Consider the following 24,296-nt stretch of genomic DNA (forward strand, 5'->3'; position numbering starts at 1 on the left):
CAACACATTACATCCTTACTTTGGACAATAACTACACGGAGTCCTATTCAGTTTTTCTGACTACAGCTTCTGGAGGACAAAAGTCAATTGTATGGGGAGAAAAAACAAATAAATCAATTCATCGATGATATGCAAGACTCTCAGCATTTATTGACTTGTCACATGAAGAGCAGTACTTTAATTCTATCTGCAAGTGTGCAATAAATTCTACCTTTTTCTACTGTGATAGAAAGGTGTTTATCCAACTGTATGGTCATTCTGGAGGCTGCAGTTTGTGGTACTGTTGAATTTTATTGTTAGACTGAGGTAATATTTAGGCTACCCTTGATATAAATGCGTTCAAGACCTCAGGATAACACAGTACAATTCCACAGCCTTATATAAGCATCCACAATGATCAATGAGGTTAATCAACACCTTAACAGCTTTTTCAAAAGTAGAACATAATCTTCATGAAATTAGAATTTATTGCAGACTGTTGTATTAGCCTGCACTCGTTTTAGCTAGGTGTCTCCTAAACTTTAGGAAGTAGGCAGAAAACAAGAAAGGTGGTTATAAACGTTGACAGGAAATGCTGTGATGTAAGTAAGAGATGTTAGAACTGACCAAATTACTCCAAATGGCTTGTAGAATACATATTCCGAATACATGTTTACTTTTGAGCCTATATCACAGCGGTGATTCAAAGAAAATGAAATTAAGCACTTGGGCTAATTACTTAAAGAAGGCCCATTTATTTCCTTTTTTTGTTTGTGACATTTGCAACATAGCAAAATAAGTTTTGAAAAAGTAGCTGCACGTTATGTCAAGTGTACATTCATAATGAGAATAAGCTCGGGGATATGTCTGGCCCTAGCTTCCTGGAAATTTGGCCCCTAAATACAGTTGAATAGCTCTGTCTAAAGCATCCAATTACAGACGCAATCCATTGAAACAGTATTTTATTACATTTCACTACAGTATATCAGTTTTAACAAACGCTCCAATTAAAACCTTGATAGATCATCCCTGGAGATCACAGCTCCAGTTAAGTTGTATCAAATCAAACACGTTTTCATTATCTTTGGACGTGTCCACAGATAAGGAATGTGATGTCCTCAAACCTATTTCATCTCATGCTACTTTTCCAGGTGACAGTCAGTCAGTGTGACATTTAAGATATACTTTTAATTGAATATAAAAAATATTGGCAATGGAAAACATGTACAACTACAATCAACTAAAAAAAAATCTTAAAGCTAACAAAAGCAACAAAAAGACAACCTGACATTTAACAACTGATCAGACAATCCATTTCCTGATATCAAATTAGTCACCAAAATACGTGTGTAAGCTCAGTGTAGCACATTCCCCTAAATACCAGAGAAAGGTGTTATCTCACACAGTCCGCCCAGGGCGGTATGACCAGTAAAGTCAGATGAGCTCGGATGGGGAATGCATGTTTGTAGAAGAGGACAAATACAATAAGGGCAGCACAGGTGTGATCATCAAGGTGCATCCAGCTGTTCCAGTAAAGTTCTTCTCCTTTTCTCCAGCTCTCCTTCACTCAGCTCACTGCCTGACGTATCCCAACCTCCCTGAACACAACACAAGCACACTGTATTGTCATAAACAATGGTGGTATAAAGATAAAAGTGAGATGCATTCTAACAAACAAAAGAGGCCCAAAAATGTGCAGCAGCTGCAGATTAAGAGTTTAATTAATTAAACTAGGATTTGTTCTAAAACATACTTTTAAGTGTTAAATTTGACTACTTAAATCTCCATCAACTTCAAAATCAAGGTAACTTCAACAGCAGTTTGCTGGAATAAAAAAAAAAAAAATCATATAGTAATCAAGAAAACCAACCTCCTCTTTTGCCGCTTTTCTTTTAGGAGACTTCTGTTTAGAGTCTGAGCGAGATTTCCCCCGAGACTTGTCGTTCTCTTTATCTTTCTCTAGGTCTTTTTCACGCTTTCCATCACGCTCTCTTCCTTTCTTCTCATTGTCGGAGTCTGGCGATGCCTGGTTGTCATAATCAACCATCAGTGCACATACAAACACATCAGTCATCAAGGGCTGAACGACTTCGAAAATATATTTATATATAATATGTAGGCCATTTTAATATTTAAAATGGTATTTTGACACACATTTCACCTTGAACAAATATTTCACCTCATGCGATTTTGAAATTGCAGTAGGCCATACTGCAGTTTTCATAAGATTTCATTAATTGTTCCGTCCTACATTCAGATTGTACATACACAATAACTGGATTGTAGCATCTTCCTGTACGGTGTACTTACGGACTTGTGACGTCTCTTCTTGCCCTTCTTCTTGTGCTTCTTGGATTTTTTATAGCTTCTTTCTGGTTTTAGAAAATGTCAGTCAATGTCAATAGTGCTGCCCTTCTTCCATTAGATGATAAATAGAACATCTAAGCTTTGATAGCCACTCACCAGATTCTGCACTAGACGAGCGTTCAGAGGGAGATTTGGACTGTGACCTCTTTTTCTTCTTGTGGTACTCATCATCCTCAGACTCTGAGCCCTGTCAAAACATTAAAGTGGAGGAATTCAGAGATTAACAAACCATGATGTGGAGTGTTGAGATATGGGCAAATGGTGTATTTTTGCAGAGTGATTGCTAAATTGTTTGCCCGCAGCTAATTGTCTTGTGTAAGCACAGTGGTGAGGATTACTAACAGATCGAGAGCGGGATCGTTTCCTGTGGTGCTTCTTGGACTTCTTCGAGTGCTTCTTTGTCTTGGAGTGGTGATGTTGGCATTCATGCTGTAAAAACAAATCAAAATACATGCCATGTTAATCATTATCATCTTTGTTATCATGATTGATCAATTCAGCCCGTTCCCGCAGTCAGACACACTCGCCTCTAAGACGTGCATGAAGTCTTTGAATATCCTTTTCCTCTCCGACTCCAGAGTCACATCTTCAAAGGCAGATTCTTTTAAGAATCTCTCTCTGATCTGAAATTGTAAAATGACAGTCATCACAAAACATCAAATGACATGACAGTACAATAAAAATATTAAAGGCATGCTAATGTTTATTACTTTTGAGAATAATTTAGCAATGATTAGAACCCGTACCCCTTCCCATGTAGTCTCAGGCTCCAGTGGTGGTGTGGCCTGCTTCAGCATGTTTTTAAAGGCTGCTTCTTTCCTTTTCATCTTCCTGGCCTCCTCCTTTTCTCGCTCTCTCTCTCTGGCTTCTGCCTTCTCCAATAACTGCACAGAAAGATGTTGCAAAATGGGTTAATCTGATAAACAAAGATCAAAAATGTGAAAACAACAAGGTGAGTTTTTAAGCCCGAGATCCAAAGACACAGATGTTGGCTTAAGCTTCGAAATGTTATCCTGTCAATATACCTTGTCTTAAGGAACTACGCAGGTTTTGTGAATAGCTAGTATGTATGTAGCTCCTGTCCTACATACATACTACATAGGACTTACACTGTTGAAGGCCAGCTTTATGTTTCCTGCATCCAGTGTGGTGGCTCTCTTGTCTGAACTGATGACAGACCCAAAGTCATCAAAGCTAGTGTTGACTTCGACCAGAAAGCCTTTGTCCTGGCAGCATCAGAAGGAACATGCAAGAAGGGAAGCAGGAGATAAACTAAGTTGTGTGACAAAATAATAATAAGAGAGCACAGTGAACAGTTTGTTCCTATGGCACTATGCCAGATATAAATACAATTTTCACCAGAGATATAAACTATCTTACCTTAAGGATATCTTTGATGATCCGCTTTTCATCATGGTAGCGGGCCTTCAAGTCTTCCACATAGAATTTGAACAGATCCAGGGGAGTGGAACCTGCAAAGCAGACGGTAAAGTCAGCAGCAAACAAAACCTTCAACTAAATAATAACAATTAAAAAGGACTGTGTTTTGGGGAAATGTAAAAACTATATAAAACTAAATAATAAAATAAAAGGGGTAAAAAAAACCAACAATGTGATTCATTCAATATTTACATCCTGAGCTGTGTATGCTTTATTTCTGTGTTCATGTCATGTGCTTTTGTCTGCGTGTCACATCCACGTGCTTCAGAGCATTCAGCACATGGGGACGTGTGAAGCCACGTGTGCTGTGGCCTGCTGTCCTACCCGGCTGGCCCAGCATGTTGGCAAAGCGGATGTCTGAGCTCAGGGTCGGGTACATCTCCATCCAGGCAGACATGGAGTGAAGTTGACCATGGTCGTGCAGCTCATCCAGGAATTTCTGGAAGGAAACAACAGAATATGAATTCAGGACAGCAACCAGGGTTCATACACATTTAGAACAATGAATCTCCATGATTTTAAGCCAATTTTTAATGACTCCGCAAATAAAAAGAGCAGGCCTGTGTCTGCACATGATTGTAAGAATAATGCGAATTAGCCACCTTTAGCGCCCATAGTACCTAGGAGGCAATTTCATTCTACACAGCATCTGTCATTGATGTTTGCTTGGTAACAGAGAAGAAAGATGAACTTTTTCGTAGCTGCTGTCCTCGCCTCCATTATTAAATCTAGATTTCCCAATCTATTTTCTAGACAGTTAATGGTGCCAGGTGGACACGAGCCAAACAAACTACCACAGGCAACTGACGTAGACTCAACACACGTGGGAGTGTAGTGTCACCACAGCCTTCTCTATTTTATAGGCTAATGACTAATCGATAGATGTCATAAGTGTTTACTGGCCTTAGTCAGGCATGTAATTAGCATAGGACAAAAAAGAAGGAAAAAAAACTATACAAGAGTACATAGTGTGGTGCTGTGGGTTGTAACCCAAGAAATTTATAGTTATTGGAATAAAAACTGCATTTCCTCATAGTTTTAGACTATTATCATGACAGTGTTTCAATATATCCTGGCTCTGGCTAAATCTACATCTGTCAACTGCAGAGGCTCTATCCATAACCTGGAGGAGGAACTAGTATAAATGAGTGTATTAGTATATTAAAACAATAAATAAAAAGTATAAAATTAATTTAATAGTATAGTGTTACTATAATGTTAAAATATTAAATATATAATGTTACTATATTCATCATCATTTCATATACTATATAGCTTTCCACTAGTATAATAATAATAATAATAATAATAATAATAATAATTCCAGTTAAACAATATAGCAGTTTCTTTTTGTGGGTCGTTTTCAATCATTAAATCCTTGTGCAAGAAAAATGGTCTCTAATGTGTTAATGCTAAGTTTAAACTCATCAGTAATCATAACCATCAATGCAGAACTGCAGACGACGCATCTCTGTCGCTGTTTTTTTAACACTGTAACAAGCTGCACAAGCGGCCACAGAGAGGCCTGACAGTAATATTACAAAGAGTTCGGTTTAGATCTGCTCTAATAAGTGCAATTAGATATCCTCTGTTATGAATGTGCGCTTTATAAAAATAAATAAATAATAAATATTGACAAACAATATGTGATTCAGAGCTGTCTCCATGACTTTTACAGGTTTTTTATGACTGTACGAACCCTGGGCTAAACTTTATACCAACAGAATTTGTCCTTTTTGTGACATGGATTTAAATCATTATTAAACCTTTTTTACACCAACAGAAACAGCTACTATCAGACTGAAGCAATAATTTACTTCTGTAACATGAGAAGCTGGCATTTCTTTCCCTGACATGGTGACTTCAAATTTCTTATGTGTTTTGAGATTCCCCTCCATTCCCTCTCACCTGGAAGGCCTCTCGGTTCTTGCGTTGCCGTCTCCTCTCCCTGAGAAGAGTCTTCTGTTTCTCTTCCTCCTCCTCCTTTTCTAGCGCCCGGATGTGCTCCTCAAAACAAATGAGGGCATCCTCTTTGTCCATATCTGTGAGCGGACGATAACACCAAGGAGAAGAGGGAGAACTCATATAGTTAATAGTTATATTATATCATAATAGTTTACAAATATTCACATAGAACCACGTGAACCTAAAGTGAGGTAGAAACTTTGTCTTCTCGCTTCTACCATTGGTTTCAAACTAAATTAGTAGATGTGAATTTCTGCTCTCATACTCTGCAGCTCCTCATCCTCTGCAAAGGTAGGGTTGTCTAGCAGGTACTGCTGGGCCTCAGACCAGGTGGTGCGGTATGTGACGTTGGCCATGTTGTCCAAAATGTTCTTCAGAGCTTCCCAGTTCCGCTTTCTTAGTTGCTTGGCTTGCTCCTGGAAACAGTTTGTGGAGGAAACCAGTTAATTGTGTCAATTGTGTTAATAGTGGCAGATGAAGACCGACAGTTGAATGAGTTTACACCATTATTATAATACATGCAGACTGGAAATCTCAAAGACTCAAAGGGAGATTTTGGTTAACTGTAAAACAGAGCCTTACCTTTTCTTTCTTAGCAAGGTAGAACAATACATCTTCATAGATCTCCAGTCTGTCTCTCTCTGGTACACAGCTCCACACCTCAAGCTCACCAAACATCTGTTCTGCTTTCCTGGATTGCAAGTACGCACATAGTCATTTAGGGTTTATTCACACAATAACCCACATGAGGGCAGCATTTCATAGGCCAAATTTACCTTCAACACATCAGCTAGTGCAAGCCATCATGTTCACAGTTGTGTAGAGTTAATAAAAAAACTCATAACATGTTAATGAAAAATGGAAAAAGTACAGATGAACTCCTTAGGACATAGAGCTGTCTTTCCTGACATGCACTGAAAATATATAATTTTCTTGACGGCTGTTCCAAACTTGAAGCTCAGAAGTGGAAGGGGCGGTTGAGTGTAGTGAAATTAGGTATTAAACTTAAGGACACACACACACACACACACACACACACACACACACACACACACCCCCTCTGTCCAATCCAACCTGTTGTCAACTATCCCAGATTACAGCCCCAGTCACAACAACTCCAGTGCCAACTCAACTCTGAAACTGGCTCTTTGTCAAGGTCACCAGTCGAGCCGTCCGTCCCAATGACTTTCACCCAGATGCCAAACCAAAGCGTGCTGGTGGTGAACTGGATGTCACACGCAATGATGTGACATGCAAGACCACGGATAATTTCCAATGCATAACACCTTGAACCCTGAACAACCTGAATTAGTACACATGTAGTAAAAAAGATGCTCTTTCTAGACTAGTAACATCTCTGTTGCATTTATGTGTAAGAAACTCATTGAAAACAGTGAGAAAGAATATAAAACAGAATAGAAAGTGTGTGAATTAGATCCAAATCCAAAATGTCATGTGCATCTTCTCCCTAACATCAAAACACCAACAAATCACAACGTTGCTTAAGTCTGTTCACTCACAAAATTGTGATCTAGCAACATTATGTCGTGGCAAACACAATCAAGCAACATCAATGTGACAAGGGCAACAACAGTTTGAAGCAGTTCAAGTGGAAGCTTTTGCTATAACTACACGATAGCGTGCACAAGCCATTGATGACCTTTCACTGATCCCATCTGCATAATCATATTGACAATTCAGGGAACCACAAATCGATACATGAAGAAAAAAAACAACCTTTATTGTGAGATCACTGCAGCTCTTACTTGTATCTGGTGGTTGATGTCATCTTCTCGTGGTTCTCCAAGAACCTCTGAAAGGTCTCTTTAGACTCCTTGTATTTAATTCTAGCCTCCTCTTTTTCTTCCTTCTCTGTTTGGACTTTGTAGGCATTGAACGCCTGTTTCTTCTCACTCAGTTTAGGAAGTGCGCTGTGTGACAAAAAAGTGAGAGTTTGGAGGTCAGATGGGCATTCTTCTCACCTGTTACTGTAAATAAATAAACTGATCCCAGGAGAAAAGTGTACCTGTAGCGGGGATCATTGATAATCATTTTCATAGCCTGTTCCCAAGAGGAGTTTGAGGACACACCCTGAAATATGGAGAATTAAATTCAATAATGATCAGTAATTTCAACATATTCAAACAAGCGATCAAAGAAAATTGATTGTTCTATTGCTCTTTGTTAGAAAAAGCATGTGAGACAGGAAGAGGAACCATGAGCTGTGCTGCTTTGTCTCCTAGAAGTCCACACATTTTCTTTATTACTAATTGATGCCAGGTTAAGGAGTGTGAAGTGGCAATAATTCAAAGAAGTGCTACTGAGGACTTATGTAAGTGCCCTTTCTGCCACTTGCCTCTCCCTGGGAATGATTCCTTCATCCATTATGAACCGATTCCACCACATGGCTCTGTCTTGTCAGTTGTCACAGTTATTCTAACTCACTGAGGCGTGCCGCTTTCTCTCACTGTCTTAATCCCAGCCAGCCCCATGCCTTTGATCCAATAAAGCTAATCATAAAGACAGAGCCATTAAGATCTTGCAGGAAATGGCAAGCAATCTCAGAGGAGAGCTTTGTGCACAAAATTAAAAAGAGCCTAAATATAGCAGCATTCAAGGTGGGTGGTGCTCTGAGGCCTCGCAACTGAACACACAGCACATCCACAGCAACAGGAGGTGAAGCTTAACAATCGTGCAAAGACCTCCCAGTGGCTCATGGGGGGGGGGCAGGGATTAGATCCAGATCAAAATGCAAATGATGTGCTGGTAAACACACCTGGCATTAGGAGGCATAATGAGACTGGCGTGGTACAATTAACCTTAAAAACATGTATAATGGTGTACAACTCAATCATAGAAACACTTGTTAGAGTTACTTAGATGAAAACATTAGGCTCTGAGTTCTGTCAACCATACCAAAGCTTATTTGTGTAAACTGCCGTTTCTACAGCTTGCAGTCCACATTGTTTGATCAAAGCAGCCTCATATAATAAGAAAATGGAACACTTGCAGTAAAGCACTACTTACTGACAGGGTTAACATGACTGTCTCGAGATTATTATTAAATATTAACTAACTAATTATTATCAACTAAAATGTATTGAACAGACAGTACTTAAATAACTTTAAATAACTAAACTACAGCCACCTTGATGGCGAATTGTTGGGACTGAATCCTTCAATATTGCATTGCAAACTGAGTTCTTCTCCAAGTGATGAGGCCGTCAGCCCTACAGTCTTTATGGCTGTGATGGCTTCTTTTAAAACCTTTTTAGACTGACCAACCAATATACAGAATTAAGTATTCATGGTGCTGGTCACAGCTAAAAGCACATTAATGGATACTAATGTAAGTCTAGGAAGACGCTGATACAAGCAGAGTGAATTCCTTTTTATATTTGACCAACTAAATGTCAAGTGACATGAACATGCACTACAGGCTGGCAGAGACAACACACCCTTCTCCATTCTCCTACAGCGTGTGGCCTCTGGTTCTTCTATGCGTTAACCCCATTTGGCAGCCTGACTAACCTTCTCCTTCAGCAGTTCTTTGAAGGCCTGCTTGGCCTCCTCTTTCGTGTTCCATTTGTACACTTTCTTTTGAAGTTCTGGTCGTTCTTCCTTTGTGACTTCAATACTGAGGGCAAAAGATGATGTTATTCGATTAGCTTAGCTGTGTTTGGATGAAGCATTTTGAACATTGAGAGTTTATGGCCGTGATAAATTAAATTAATTAATTAAACATATGAATAGATCTCTTCATCCATGAATACATTAAGCTGAAAGGGTGCTGTGTACATAAACTCAGTGTCATTGAGACTCTATGGTTTTGACTTGATGTATATGGTGTATATCCAAGTACTCATCTCTTTATCAGACATAACAGTTTACCTGGCTGTGGCCTCTGTGGGGGCTGAGCTCTCAGAGGAAGCCACAGGTGCATCTGCAGACTTGACCTCAGCTGTGTGATGCACTGCCGCCTGAGACAGGTGTTCCTCTGAGACTGCTGTTGCAGTTTCCGCCTCCATTACGGTTGCCATAGTGGCTGTATTATCTGCTTGCACTGCAGGAGCTGCTGCGGTGCCAGGAGGCACTGCCTCTGTCGTTCTGAAATCAGACCATGACAAGTCAAACCACACCACATGAATGGAAGAATACTGGGACAATGTAGCTGACCGAGACATAAAGAGTGATATCTATATAGAATAAATCATAACATAAAAAAGGTTTGCGTCATGAAGGAATAAATACATTTTAATAAAATAAATTGTAATTGTTCTTAATAATACGTAGTGGAGCAGTGAAGCTCTTACCCATTCTCCTCTGCTTTGATCATAGCTGAAATAGACAAAAGGACATAGCTATTAGGGTACTTATTTTCATTTCCTGCAGATAACACTGAAGAGATAAATGTACTGCAGGAGCCATCATGTGCTCCTGTATTTGTGTTTGTACATAAATGATGCCCAAACACCCTCTAATGCATGATGTTTCGTCAAACAGGCCAGCGGCCTACCATTCATCATGTAGTTAAAGGCTCATCCACTGAGAGCAGCAAGTATGGAACATGAGTGTCTTTCTCACAACAGGTTTGACATCATCACACAGCAGTTTGTTACCTTCAAGATCCTCCAGCTCTTTGGGTTTGGTCCATCTGGACTCCTTCGTCTGAGAGTTGTAATAGTAAGGCTTCCCTGTGTCTGACTTGTACTCCTTCCAAGGGCATTTAGACAGCATTTGCTAAGAAGAAAAAGGTGTAAAACACAGAAAGGAAAGTATTTCAGTTGTGATACACTGGATAAAGATAAGTCATGTGATGTTAGGATCCATTAGAAAATAATTATTGTATAACTATGTATAACTCTCTCTCTATGACATGAATGAGACTTTTCATATATGCACTATACTGAAAAAGTCAGTCAACTTTGGCTAAATCTGGCACATTTACAATTTTATTAAATTTGCATACCTTCCCTGATAAAAACTATGTGTAAAACAGGGTTGATGTTCTGCTGAATCATAGCAGAAAAGGTCTGTACCTCTGCAGGAGATTTGAGTTCATCCGGTTTCTCCCAAGTGGACTGCTTGGTCTCTGTATTGTAGTAATAGGTTTTCCCATCCAGTGATTTGTGTTCTGTCCACAGGGATTTCTAAGGAAGACCAAACAACAGATAAATCAACTGTTTCAGTCTTAAAAAAAGAAAGAGAGCAAGAAACCACATATGCATTTATTTATTTAGCTGACGCTTTTATCCAAACCGACTTACAATTGCTATACATGTCAGAGGTCGCACACCTCTGGAGCAAGTGTCTTGCTCAGGGACACAATGGTGGATGGGTCACAGAGGGCTTAACTATGGTTTTATTTATAATTATTTTAGAGTTTCTCGTTAATATTGTCAAGTCTTTCACATTCATCTTTTAATGTTTAATTTGCACAAACCTTCTTTGGCTGTTCATCCTGTGGAGATCCATTTGTGGTACTCTGCAGGGAAAAGGGCACAAATGAAACTTTGACAGACCACAGTTATTGAGAAGACAGAAGACAAAATACTGGTGAGAACGATGAGAACTCAAAATTGCCAAAACGTAAACTTGCTATTACTGCATATGAAGAAAATTGATGTTATACTTACAGCTGTTCCAGGTGCAGCAGCTGTGAGGATAAAGACACAAATCAGTCAGACGCTGCACTTCTAATAAATACAAAATGTGCAAAAAGTATGATTTGTAAGTAAAGTAATAGATTAAGCATCTTACTTGTGGTGTCAACACCAGGCTGTGGAAATGACAATTTTGTTAGTGGATAACCTTCCCAAGAAACACTCACAAATCTCTAAGTATATATCAGCACACGTCTCTAGCACTGAATGAATTCAGCTGGGAACATAGACTCATCATTCACAATACACAGTAACTGACATAGCTTTCCTAATTAGTACAAATGTCCACGCCCTCGAGATGCAAAAATATACTTCTGAAACTTAGTCTGCTCTGCTTAAGTGGATGTCTTTTGATCTCTAAAACTGCCTGGATGCTGTCACAATAAATGTATCAAATTGCTAATTTGCATAACTTGCTTGCTACTCAGTAAAAAAGAAAAATTAACAGAACATCAGCAGTGGAGGGCTCATGTGTTTCATTACGTTTACAGTGATTCACAGCTAAACCAAAGCCAAAACAAAAAAGTGACAATATTTTTGACACATACTGCACGCAGGTGTTCATTTTAATCAGACACTGTATTTAATTAGGTTTTTCAGCAGTTTCATTTCAATGTGTGGTTTAGATTTTTTTTTTTTCCAGATTTTTTAAACAGTGTTACTCGGCTGTGCAAATGCTTCATTTAGCATTTCACAGAGTGCAGTGTATTTTTAAGCAGTGTGAAGCAGAGCACTGATGAAAAAGTAGTGAAGAGAGTTACCGGCCCCGTTGGTTGTACAGCCGCAGCTGGCATGCGAGGGGGCATCATCATCCCTGGCATCATAGGTGGCATCATGCCTGGCATCTAATAAAAGAAACATCATGAAATATTCATCTGGCATTTCAATACCACCTAGCGCACGCAGAAGTATTACGACAGTGTGAGTCAGGGTGTTGGATGTCTGTGTGGAAGGCTGCTTGCAGCTGGAGGGGAGAAGGTGAAACTTAGTCTGCTCTGCTTATTTAACAGTGTGATGCCACAGCTTGCGATCTGTGAAGCAGCAACACACCAAACTACATTGTCTCCACCTTTCCAGACTTGTGTTGCTGGCACCTTCCAACAGTCCCCAATATCACACCTATTTATATGCATGACGGGGCCATACGTGCTTGCTACATGTGATCCATTTTTGCATGAAAAGATAAATACATGGCGACCACAGCAGTATTCAGGTAACCAATGGCAGAGGTTCGAAATGATCAACAAGCAATCTTCTTCAGCTAAGTGCAGGGTTTCTACGGGTTTCACCTAGTCAAATTTTTTGAAGACCTTTTAAAGACCACTATGAATGAAATTTCACATCATCAAAAAAAGAAAATTACAAAAGAAATACAGTCACAAAATTACTTGCAGGGTAAATAAATGTATTCCAATTAGGGATGGGTGATTGCATTGGACGATGTCAACAATGAAACACCAGGATGGACAATGACATTGATAAGCTATGTAATTAACAAGCTGGCATTAGGTGCACCTGCTGCCATGAAAAAGGATCAAGGGTGGAAACATCCAGAAAAATTTCGAGTTCTGTGTCTTTTCTGTGACTTTCTAAAACATAACCTACTGCTAATGGAGAAAGTCAGGGGAGCAGACAGGGAGACAGAGAGGCAGGGAATGCCGGTGTATTGGCAGTGAGAGACAGAGGTAAAAGTGTGTGTGTGTGAGTGAGTGCAGGGAGAGGTTGTGGCAGGTGCAAAGCAGGTACATTTACAAATAATAAAAAATAATGTCCATGGAACAGGCTTTCACAGGGCAGTATAATGTAAAAAATTAAGATGCCATTTTTGTGTTGCGGGTTTAGGTGGTCATCCCCCACGAACATTTTTATGTTTTCCAATAAATAAAAAATCATAATCTTGTAATAAGTAGGAAAATCTAGAAAAGATTTTGAATAAACTACACCCAAAAGCTAAACTTGCTAAATAAGTATATAGGGTTTGAATTATAACCATTACATCTGGGAAAATTCATGTAATTAGTTTTGATGCTGGCGCAGCACCAAGCTTTGTTGAGCCTCACCACGTTAATGGCTGGAAAATCCTGTTAATATGACCTCAGAATCATTACAGGATTGTTCATGTTTGCCTTTTGTGTCTTAATTTACTGCTTTATACATTTGTAGAAATTAACATAAAAATAGGCAACATGAGAACCACCTCCCTTCTGTATAATTACAAGCATTTCATTTGTACATCAAAATCCAAAAGAATAATCTCCTTATTAGCTTAAAAGGACTAGTTTGCATCCCTAATTTGCTTTAACATTACTAATCTCAGCCCCTCCGTGGTCAAATTATTAATTATGAGACCTAGAACACAAACGTCTGCGAATTTAAGACTTTTTAAGACCCCGCGAAAACCCATCTTTATAGTGGACTCTGAGCGCTATATTAATAGCTATTCTCTCCAACGATATATTTCAATGTTTAGCACGTTAGCATCTGTACAGAAGTACAAAACAGGGACATTAACAATAATGTTTCTCATTACCTACACATAACTGAGTTGAGGGGAAAACTTAAGTTTATTTAAAGTTTTACTCTGAGTTATGGCAGTGGTTCTCAAACTAGAGGGCGGGGCCCCCTGGCGGGCCGTAAAGCCACTTCAGGGAGGTTGTGGATGTTGAGCGAACCTGAATATGATTCATGTGGTGACATAAACAAAGTGCTCTGATGCTAACAAGGCTATTTTGCTAACCTAAATCTTGTTTATTTCAATCGCTTGTATTGTTAATAACTGATAAAAATGAAATCCACTTTTGCCAGGGTAGGTGGGGGAACTTTTTGGATTATAAATGGGGGCGTGACAGAAAAAGTTTGAGAACCACTGACTTATGGTGACACTGTACTACTGTGTTTCTAAAATCTCCAAACAGCAACATTTATTCTTTCAGTAAAGCAGTACATCAACCTAAAGCACCATAAACTCCAAAGCAGCACCAAGTGTGTCTCTTTATTAAAGTTATAAAATCTACCATCTAGCTTTTCACTTATCTGTTATGGGACGTGTTAAACGGTAAGTCTAAGTCATCCAAGTATGAAGAGCAGCAGAAACACAAGCAACCAAGTTGTAGAACTAACAAGTCCAACAAAATAAAGGCAACCCGACAAGCTTCCCACAAGGCTCACCTGTCCCATTGGTGGTGCTCCCATTGGTGGCATTATACCAGGGGGAATTATACCAGGTGGCATTGGAGTCATGCTGGGTGGTCGTTGTCCCATAGGGGGCATTCCAATGGGAGGAAAATGAGGCGGTATTCCTGGTGGTCCCATCTAGACAAACGAAGAAGGAAAAATGATACATGAGATTTAATTAAACATTAATGAAGACTGTTAATATTACCACTCTAAGTATAGCCCTGTATGACGACTGAAAACAAGAGGTGAAAAACTAATTGTCATAAATATATCTGTCACTGACTTACAAATGGGGGAGGAATCCCTGAGGGCGGTACACCTGGATAAGGTGGTGCTTGGCTCGGGCCATTATTAGCCTCCGATGAAGACTGTCATGAATAAGAAACACCGCAAAGAGTTAGTAAACTCACAAAAGCCAGTGGTGTGATACGTAGTTAGCAGCGTGCTTAGTTCAATAAAGCCACCATCATGGTTAGGGCTGGACGATTAAACAATAACAATAATTATTGCAATATAATTTTCTTCGATTTAAATATAACAAATGTTGAATTTAATTCATTCGAATCACAAAGGAATCAGCAATTCATTTTTGTATCAAGATATTTATTTTCTTGAGGGAAAAGGACTGAAATTTTACTATTAATTTTACTCATGCATATTTTTATGTTGCAAAAAAGATTTTATCATCTTTCATCTAGCACAATTGTTTTTAATGTTTTGTGAAATGATGCACTGTTTGGCAAGTTCTGACCATACAGAATAGTTAAAAACCACAATTAACCATCTTGTTACTTCAACTTTCACTCAGGAGCAAAAATCTGCCTTCAAACTTGAAAGAAATAAAGATTTCACATTTATCATGGTAATTATTGATATCGACTAAAATACATTTTTTTTATCATGATAACATTTTTGGCCATATCACCCAGCCCTATTTAGTATCTCCAGAAACATCCATACGTTTTTAAGATGTTGTTATATAAGACTTTCTCACTACAATATTACAAGTAATACTTTAATCAAAATAAAATGTTAAAAAACGTTTTATACTGACATGCACAAACTAAATCTCATCAAATGATGAGAATAGACTAAATGATACTTTCACACCCCGTGACCCTGTACGCAGGATAAGTGTTGATGATTGATGGATACTTTCACATTCAGTTATCAAATGTTCAAAAAAATAGCCAATGAACATGTCAGAGTTTAAACATGTAGTATCGTTCCACAATATTTATAAAACAGAAGGTGGGAAAAAATATAGGAAACAACTCTTAGTATAAGGCAGTACAATATAACAGCACCCAAAACTACAGCCTCCAAAATCACCATAAAGTGAAATCAACAGCTCTCTAAAACAATTTCAACATAATCAGAACATTACAATCTTCATGGGGATTTATAACAGGCTGTTATATTTGCCTGCATTCGTTTTGCATCTATATGGAAGTAGGTTGACGGCGAAAGATTTGAGAGAGCTGAGAACAAACTCTGACCGCTACTCAGCCCGCACAATTGGAGAATTAGATTTCAGCGTGGTTGCACACGCTCCTTCCCAAATCTCTTAAGTTTCTCCAGTTGTTCTGGCAGCTTCTGAGCACTTGAGATCGCAAACGTTTACCTGCCAACCATTTTTGAATCGCAGGCTGCAACAGGACACACCCACATCCAGACGTCAGCACAAGGAACAAAAGTCAGCTTGTGAATATATTATTTTGTCTACAATTTCAACTGTGGGCGTTGCTCATTAGATTTCTGAGTGCAGCAGTCCTTAAGTAGTAACAATTCATTAAATCTGTTACAATTATTCATAAAATTGGAAAGAGAAATAAAACCCTACACCTGGTTGTGAAAATTACACTAGAAATAGAGGTTAACGTGAAGCTAACATGGCCACTATTATATAAAGCAAGTAACTACTTTTAACTTCATTTAATTCAACCTTACTAAAAAAAACTATATTACTAAAAACTATAAAAACTAAAAACTACTCAATATCAACAGATTTAAATGTATGATAACTAGACAATACTGACACCAAATGCTGCTCTTTGACTATCTGGTGGTTGAAAGTCATTGTATTTATTTTGAAAGTAGAAGGAGGGATCTAACAGGATGACTATCCACTCCAGGTCAGTAGGTTGAGTTTCAAACTGTCAAGAGTGAGCTGACTCAAATTCAGTTAAACAACTTCTCCTGCATGCTCAAATCATCTGTGAACTTAACAAGTCGAATTCTCCTCCTTTTTGTGTTCTCTCAAATCTTTTGTAGCCAATACTTCCACACACCTAGACTGTAATAGACTAATTACATATAAGCAAACAGTAACATTACATTTGTTTTCAAAATTAAAAACACCCCAAACGTTAATTAAGTCTGGCTGACCTAACTAAAATTTGCGTTAATTCACTTGTCAACAGTCCTACTGAAATGTTACATTATTTAACGTTAAGCTAATATTGCTGAGGACTCCATTCACTTAAGTTTGTGACTGAGTATCATTAACGGTTAACGTTACCAGAAAACTAACGTTACATAAATTACCAACTTAATAGCTAACTTAGCTATAATCTTAACGTTAACTGTGTCTGACAGTCTGTCTTCTGCTGTAGAGACTCTCCAGCAGAAGACTACTTTGTATTTGTCCATGTTAAGTGACTTTAATTCTCAGAAATCTCATCTTTGCACCTGAGTAATGCCAACTTCCTAGGTATCTGTAAAATGCTGTTCGTAATGAATGACTACAGACTCTGTCTAAACCCTGGTAAAGAATAATGGTTTTCGGAAAGCTAACGTCAGAGTTTAGCTAGTTAGCTAACTATTATGCCAGCTAAAAAGGTCTTTTGACAATTTTTAAGTGTGGCTGTATATATGTCGTTACATGTATTAACTATTGTTACGTGTAACCAAAGCAAACTGCCTGTTAGTGGTCTCTACTTTTATTTCGTGCTAAACATCACATCCAGGACATAGTCTGTACCATGACGATATGTGTGTGTGCCGCTATCTTAGCTCAGTGCTAACACGACGTGCTAACCTGTGATGTTCTAGGGCGTGAAACATTATTATAGCGTCGTGGAGACGCAGAGCCGGCAACTAACTAAACGCCAAACAAGTACACGTACACTTTTGACAGTTATTAGCTTTTACTTTACTGCAAATAATACATTCTTTTGAATGGTTGTACTCACCATGTTGGCGAGAGGGTATGAACCTCTAAGAATCTCGAGCACCTCTCAACAACGAGCAACACGATTGGTTCAACTCCCGCCGAGTACAGAGAGGTCAAAGGTTAAGCTTCTGTAGCGTCATTCTGCGTTAGAAATGTGCAGAAATGCGCAATAACAGAGGTAACATAATATACTAACATATTAATATACAACTGTGAACATTCATATGCAACACCTGCTGGAAGGAAATGTGGACTTTCACACAAATATATGTTGGTGAATAAAGTCAGGGAAATTTCCTTAAAGATTTTGCATCGTTTCTACCCTGTAAAATCCTTTCATATGAAGTTTAAAAAAATATTGACATTATGTGTTCCTCTTGTGTGAGAAACTGTAGCCCATTTATTCTGGCATTGTACTTACACCAAGAAAATGTGGAAAGAGTTATGTAGATTTGTAACTGATACTATTTACTGTGATGTTGGACTACTGTATGAAAATGTCATTTTTGTTTTTATGAACATTGAGTGTAATTTTAAAGATAAATACTTGATAAATCTTGTATTAATTTTTGCTAAGGAATATATCCACAAGGGTAAATTTTCATTCATATTCATTAAAGGGACATTAACAATAATGTTTCTCATTACCTATACATGACTGCAAATCCAATATTCATTGAAAGAAATTAAATTATATATTGAAACGATAAAATCATCCCAAAACAAGAAATTAAAACAGTGAAGCTCTGCACTTTACATAATATTTGTAGAATTATTACCCCTGTTTCTTTTTTTCCTTTTCTTTTATTATTATTTCTTTATTTGTGTGTATACTTTGTCTTTTCCTTACTATGTTTATATTCCCCTGGCAAGATCTCCATTTTGTACCTATATGTTCTATTGAAGCCATAAAGTTTATAATTAAAAAGAAACAGGCATCAATTTATATGCAACACATGAGTCATCTCCACAAAAAATGAGCAAATTCCATCTGCTGAAGAAAAGTGTGAGATGGAAAAAAGCCAGTAAGTGGACCTTAAGTTAAGTTTTTAAGTTTTTTTTAATTTAGTCCATCCTGGAAAACAGGAAGACAAACTAATTACTGATGCACTAATAAAATCAAATGCAAAATTAAATGCTGCCATTAAAATAAGTTGAAATGTTTTATAATAAAATATGATAATGAAATGTAATGCGTATTTTAAACTCAATTAAATCTAATTAATTTTTTATTGTCATTAACACAATATGCAGGCACATATGTAACGAAATAAAGGTTAGTGGCTTCCACAAAATAGCGCAGGTTGGGGGTTAATAAATAATGATGAAAATTAATGAATAAGAATCTAAACAAACAGCTGGACAAAAAACATACAGTTTACATACAGAACATGATTGTAGTCTGGTTGATGACTGTGCTGTACAAGAGGTACAAAGAACATTGGGTTAGACCTACATATTACATAAGTAGTACACATTGGCAATGTACTGTAGACCTTTGTACAGGAATGGCTTTATGTACATCTATTGCTGATAAATTCATCAACATGTGCGGATGGCTTACGTACGGAGTGCATAGGCTAGTACTTTCCTATCACAGCAGTTTACTTACAGTGACTGAAGGGATTAATTGTTTAAAATGGCGGATACTATAAATAACTGGGAAATTATGTTAAATGGTATTTTTTAAATGCCTTTGTGACCTTATTACATTCTGTGTAATGTTATGCTCTTTGCAAACCTCACCCTGAACTTACATGTTCATGATACCGAATTATTTGCTAAAGAGGTTTACAGTGATTTTCTCCAGTTATTTTAGACATTGAAACAAGTGCCCATTTCATAAGCTGGAGTAGCTGGTGTTCAGACACAGCAAAATTGCCTTGGTGTATTGGGGATCATTTGGCAAACTGGATGTGATTTTCCAATTATTGGCTTCCGGCCTGCTGGAATGATTCCCAATGAAGGCTAGAAAGTGGTCAGTCTGCACACTTTTTACCTCTTTAAGTGCCATTCACACGGCTATGGTTTTCATTCTTTCCCTGTTCCACTTGCTCCTATATTGTGCTCATATACATGTGCACACAAAAAACAAAGGCAATACCTCAGCCATTAGGAAGGTCAAACATGTCATCAAACATGTGTTTGATGGCCTAATGAACTTTGATTTTCATTTATTGATGTTCTTGTTCTGTAGAGATCCCACGTGCACTACCATTTTAAATGATCAGGGTATGTATTCAAGATCTGAAAAACAGATATTATATGGTGTGCAGCTTATCTATATGCTGGACAGTGCTGTTGTATACTGTGGAGTTATCCCTGGGATTTAGAGTGCAATTGGAGTGTGAAGCATGCAACAAAGAGTTGGGAAACAGATGAGCCCACACCCGAGACTGCAATAAACTCTGATGTATTTACTGACAAGTGCCAGAGAATTCCCTATCCATTCTCTTAACAAGCCAAAAAGACAACAAGGCAGTGAAGGGCAGTGATGGATCACGCTTCAACCTAATGATGGGAGTCAGTCAACCACAGTGCATCACTTGTCTTCAAGGAAACAAACAAACAAAACCAGCCATTAATCAACACCATTGCATACCTACAAATGTTTTTAGTTGCACAGAATGATAAAAACGTTCTGTTTTTACTCATTAAAATATCGGTTTTAAACAAGAAGTGCTATTACAAAAAGCAAAACAAATATTTCCACTTAAACTTGTATGATGTAAATTCTTGATAGCAGACAAATAATGTAGTCTATACCAGGAAATAAATTGTTGATATATTAAAAATCTTCTTTTTTGTTTTATATGTATTTATATGTAAGTTGTAAGTTGTGAAATTCATGTTATCAAAATTACTTTAAGTCTTTATTTTAAAAAAACAACAACAATTTCAGCTGTGTTCTCAACAATACAAATTTTATGTAAAGAATCTCATTTGTACATTTTAACCAGTTAAATATCCAACTGATCCAACTGGACACAATTTGGAAAACATTTAGAATTCTTATTGAAATTTAATCTATGATATGAACAGCAATTTTTAAGTATCAAGAATATGAATCATAACTAGTTGAAATTGAAATTTAGTTGTTAATAAATTTCTGTGAAAAAACGTTACAAGAAAATATGTGACATAAAAGACAAACGTGCCAACAGGGGCAATGTTCTGTAGTTGACAACATGTCTGGATCTCACTGCAGAGTACAAGTAAAATTGAGCAGACATTTTCCTGACAGGAATCAATATCAGATGTCTTTGGATTCATACATTTATTGATCTCACCATCATCTTTTAATTATCATTAATTTGCTTGTATTTGATTAATGTTGATCAGATGCTGAAACCATTGCTCAACCGATTCTATACACTGCTGATATATGCACAGTACATTTATATGCTTTCGTGTTTCTATTTATATGTTGTGCCTCTTGTGCGTGTGATTGATTCACAATATATGAGGTGGTCAATGTTTGCCACTGGCCATTTTACCCAGTGAGCTTTGAGTCCAGCATGCTGCTGACCTGCCTTACAGGCACTCCTCTCTCATCTAACAATTGTCTTCCTGTCAACCAGAGTCACATTAACTATCAACAACACACAGTATTACATTTGCAGCGTACTTTTCAATTTCCCCTCTAAAAATAAAGTAGCCAGGACAGCTCTGAATTAGGTTATATGAGTCTGTTTAAATTGTTTTTCTCACACAGAGAGTTTTTACAAAACAAACATTTGTTTGAGATCTTTTTCAATTTTTCTTTCTATAACTTAAAGGTGGATTTTAAATTCAACAAATATCTTGCGCTGGCTGTCCAGTCAGCGTGTGTGCTGAAAAACTACACAGCCCTGGCTCTGTAAATGGGAAGCAATCAATGTGGCTAGGACAAAGCTACACATCACTGTTCCAGCCATGATTTCTGTGTCGGTAACATTAAGTTACTTGCCCACAGATAATCAGCTTACTCTGTAGTTTGCAAAGATACGCTGTTGTTGTGATGTTAGCTATTGTAGCAAGAGTTGTGTATCTCTGTCTGGAGCTAGTGTGCTGGCTCTGGTTAACATGATCACTTATTTAGTGGCACACAAATGAGAGCATTGTGTGGTACAGTTTTACATTTTATTTTTATTGCTGTAGCATAGCCTACAGTAATCTGCCCTCAGCAAATAATTTGTCCTGGCTGTTGGATAAGTATCATCTCTTTGAAAAATAACCAACCCCAGCTCTTCTCTATTCTTTTGTTGCTTTACAGGAACTTGTTTTGTCTAAAAGCATATTTGTCCACTGGGTGACTGTTGACCTCTGTGCCACATGATCAATTAGAGCATGCCCTCTGAGCCAATACGATCAAACACGAACCATTTACTACATGCAGTGTCATTTATATGCGACTTTACATGACACATCTATCAAACCCCGGTATCACAAATTTGAACCTCGGCTATACTGAACTCTGCATAGCAAATCTGGAGCTGAGAAACTATTTTTGATAAGATTCCTCTCTGGGTTGCAATTATCATGCACAAACACACAAAGCTGTTGATTGCAGAGTAACAGCTATTCACAGTCTCTTGTTCTGAAAGTTACTGATTTCATGAGTATCAATCATTTAGGTCAAAGGGTCAACTGAGCTTGCCCTTTGCAGTGCCGCGTTTTCCAGCTTTCTCTGATGGAGGTGACAGAAAACTTATGAGCATGATGTCAGACTACAGCAGAAAAAAAGTATGAATAAGACATACTTGCTGAATGTCATAGTAAATGTCAGACACTATATTTTGCACCATTATTATTCTTTTTCCACTTTAAATACAAAACCTCTGAAAAGATCAGCCTTCTGAGCAACATGACTCCGGAAGATTCCCTGGCTCACATACGAATTTCTCCTGTCTGACCTGACTTCATGCCCAGCATTTGTGAGCTTCTGCTGAATGTGTTCTTCTGTGGTATATGAGGACGTGTGAGCACTTTGAGAGGATCTAATATGCATTGTCATCTGTCAGAAAATGAACTGGTCAGGCTTCTACTGACAGGTTGTCACTCAGAAAGGGCTATTTGTGTGAGTGTGTGTGTGTGTGTGTGAGACACACACACACACACACACACACACTTGTTTGCTGAGGCCAGAAATGACAACGTGGATCCTATCAGGTCCTACCTGATTGCTTTGCAACACTAATACATATATTTAAATCAGTATAAAATTTCTCCACTTTTACCACTTTTAGAAATATTGTATACTGCATGAAACTTTTAGGGCAAGTCAATTATCATCCAAATGGTGTCAATAGTGGATGTCTAGGATTTGTGGGTTTGAATTGCTATACTTGTATCAGAACAAGTCTTGAAATATATGCCCTAACCTTAAAGGAATTGTTTGATGTATTGGGAAAGTTGCTTGCTTGCCAAAATTTAGATGAGAAGATCACTAACACGCTAATGTCTGTACAGTAAATACAAAGCTACCACCAGCAGCTGATCTCTGCATAAAAACCGCAAGATTATATTTCATATATTTAATTTATACAAAAACTGATGTAAAATGTTGTGGTTTTACTGAGGGTTATATGCCAGACTAAGACAGCAAGCTGTTTCTGCCTGCCCAAGTCTTTCGTCTTTGCGCTAATAAGCTAGCCCTGTCCTGAGGTTATTTACCAGGTAGGTAGGTTCAATACAGGTAACAAAGGGCTTTACAAGTCGAATATAAATCAGTATGACACACAGTGCCCTGCAAAGAATAAAACTTAAAACAAGTCAATTTACCATCCTCCATCCATCCGTCCATCCATCCATCCATCCATCCGTCCATCGTCAACCACTTATCCTGCGTACAGGGTTGCGGGGGGCTGGAGCCAATCCCACTTTACATCGGGCAAAAGGCGGGGTACACCCTGGCCAGAAGTCAATTTACAATTAAAGGAAAAATAAAAATAAATTACACTTCACATAGTAGATTAAATTTAAGGTCAAGGTCAAGGTCAACTTTATTGTCAATTTCTCTACACGTACCAGACATACAGAGGAATCGAAATAGCGTTTCTCACTAGCTAAGCCATGGTGAAATAAAATAAATAATAATAAAATGTATGATGTAAAAATAGTGCAACATTACTATTTAAAAAAATCAGCAGCAAACACAGATTTGGTAGTGCAAAATTGAATTCATTTAATCAATAAAACATTAACATGTCAATATACAAATAATGTATATTGACATGATATACATTATATAATGATATACAAATATAATATATATGAAACCAGGAACAGACTCTGCCAGCCTGACCTCCTCTGGTAGATTGTTCCAGAGTGTAGCAGCCCTGAAAACAAAGGTCTCCTTTGGTTTTTAGCCTAGACCTTGGAATAGCAAGCAACACCCTACCAAATGATCTGGTTCCTACAGTTCTGTGTCCGTATAAGTCGCTAATTGAAAACTCTGTAGGTCAGAGCGTCCCCATGAAAAGAGAAGGAAGACATGGCTGGTAGTATTGTCTTCAAACAGAGTTGCTAAACACCTCAGAACACTGAAG

General features: G+C 37.9%; 1 protein-coding gene across 2 annotated transcripts; it reads right to left on the reverse strand.

Annotated features, from left to right (window-relative positions):
• Positions 1-722: 722 nt before the first annotated feature.
• Positions 723-17,853, reverse strand: prpf40a (PRP40 pre-mRNA processing factor 40 homolog A). 2 transcript variants are annotated; one of them, XM_038720391.1, is made up of 27 exons: positions 17,786-17,853; positions 14,879-14,959; positions 14,583-14,726; positions 12,176-12,259; positions 11,512-11,530; positions 11,388-11,407; positions 11,195-11,236; positions 10,791-10,901; positions 10,371-10,491; positions 10,065-10,089; positions 9,643-9,858; positions 9,283-9,388; positions 7,778-7,842; positions 7,518-7,682; positions 6,334-6,442; positions 6,017-6,167; positions 5,695-5,828; positions 4,111-4,225; positions 3,727-3,818; positions 3,456-3,572; positions 3,093-3,230; positions 2,874-2,969; positions 2,689-2,775; positions 2,443-2,533; positions 2,290-2,351; positions 1,850-2,005; positions 723-1,577 (listed from the first exon to the last, which is right to left on the reverse strand). In XM_038720391.1, exons 1-27 carry the CDS (start codon positions 17,786-17,788, stop codon positions 1,488-1,490), a joined length of 2,640 nt encoding a protein of 879 aa, XP_038576319.1. In that variant the 5' UTR covers positions 17,789-17,853; the 3' UTR covers positions 723-1,487. The 2 variants fall into 2 exon arrangements, with proteins under 2 accessions (XP_038576319.1, XP_038576320.1); XM_038720392.1 differs by lacking the exon at positions 14,879-14,959 and having other exon boundaries at positions 17,786-17,838.
• Between the last annotated feature and the right edge of the window lie 6,443 nt (positions 17,854-24,296).

Source organism: Micropterus salmoides, unplaced genomic scaffold (genome assembly GCF_014851395.1).
Source record: "Micropterus salmoides isolate LMB-PRFRI ecotype aquatic unplaced genomic scaffold, ASM1485139v1 Ms_hic_scaffold_15, whole genome shotgun sequence".
In the NCBI taxonomy this organism is placed as follows: domain Eukaryota; kingdom Metazoa; phylum Chordata; class Actinopteri; order Centrarchiformes; family Centrarchidae; genus Micropterus; species Micropterus salmoides.

Excerpts from the sequence above, each read along its gene's own strand:
- prpf40a (XM_038720391.1), bottom strand. Across the intron at positions 7,843-9,282 it reads AAGAACTGCTGAAGGAGAAG|GGTGTGTCCTCAAACTCCTC; the intron begins GTTAGTCAGGCT and ends TCCATATTTCAG. Across the intron at positions 1,578-1,849 it reads GAAAAGCGGCAAAAGAGGAG|GGAGGTTGGGATACGTCAGG; the intron begins GTTGGTTTTCTT and ends TGTTGTGTTCAG.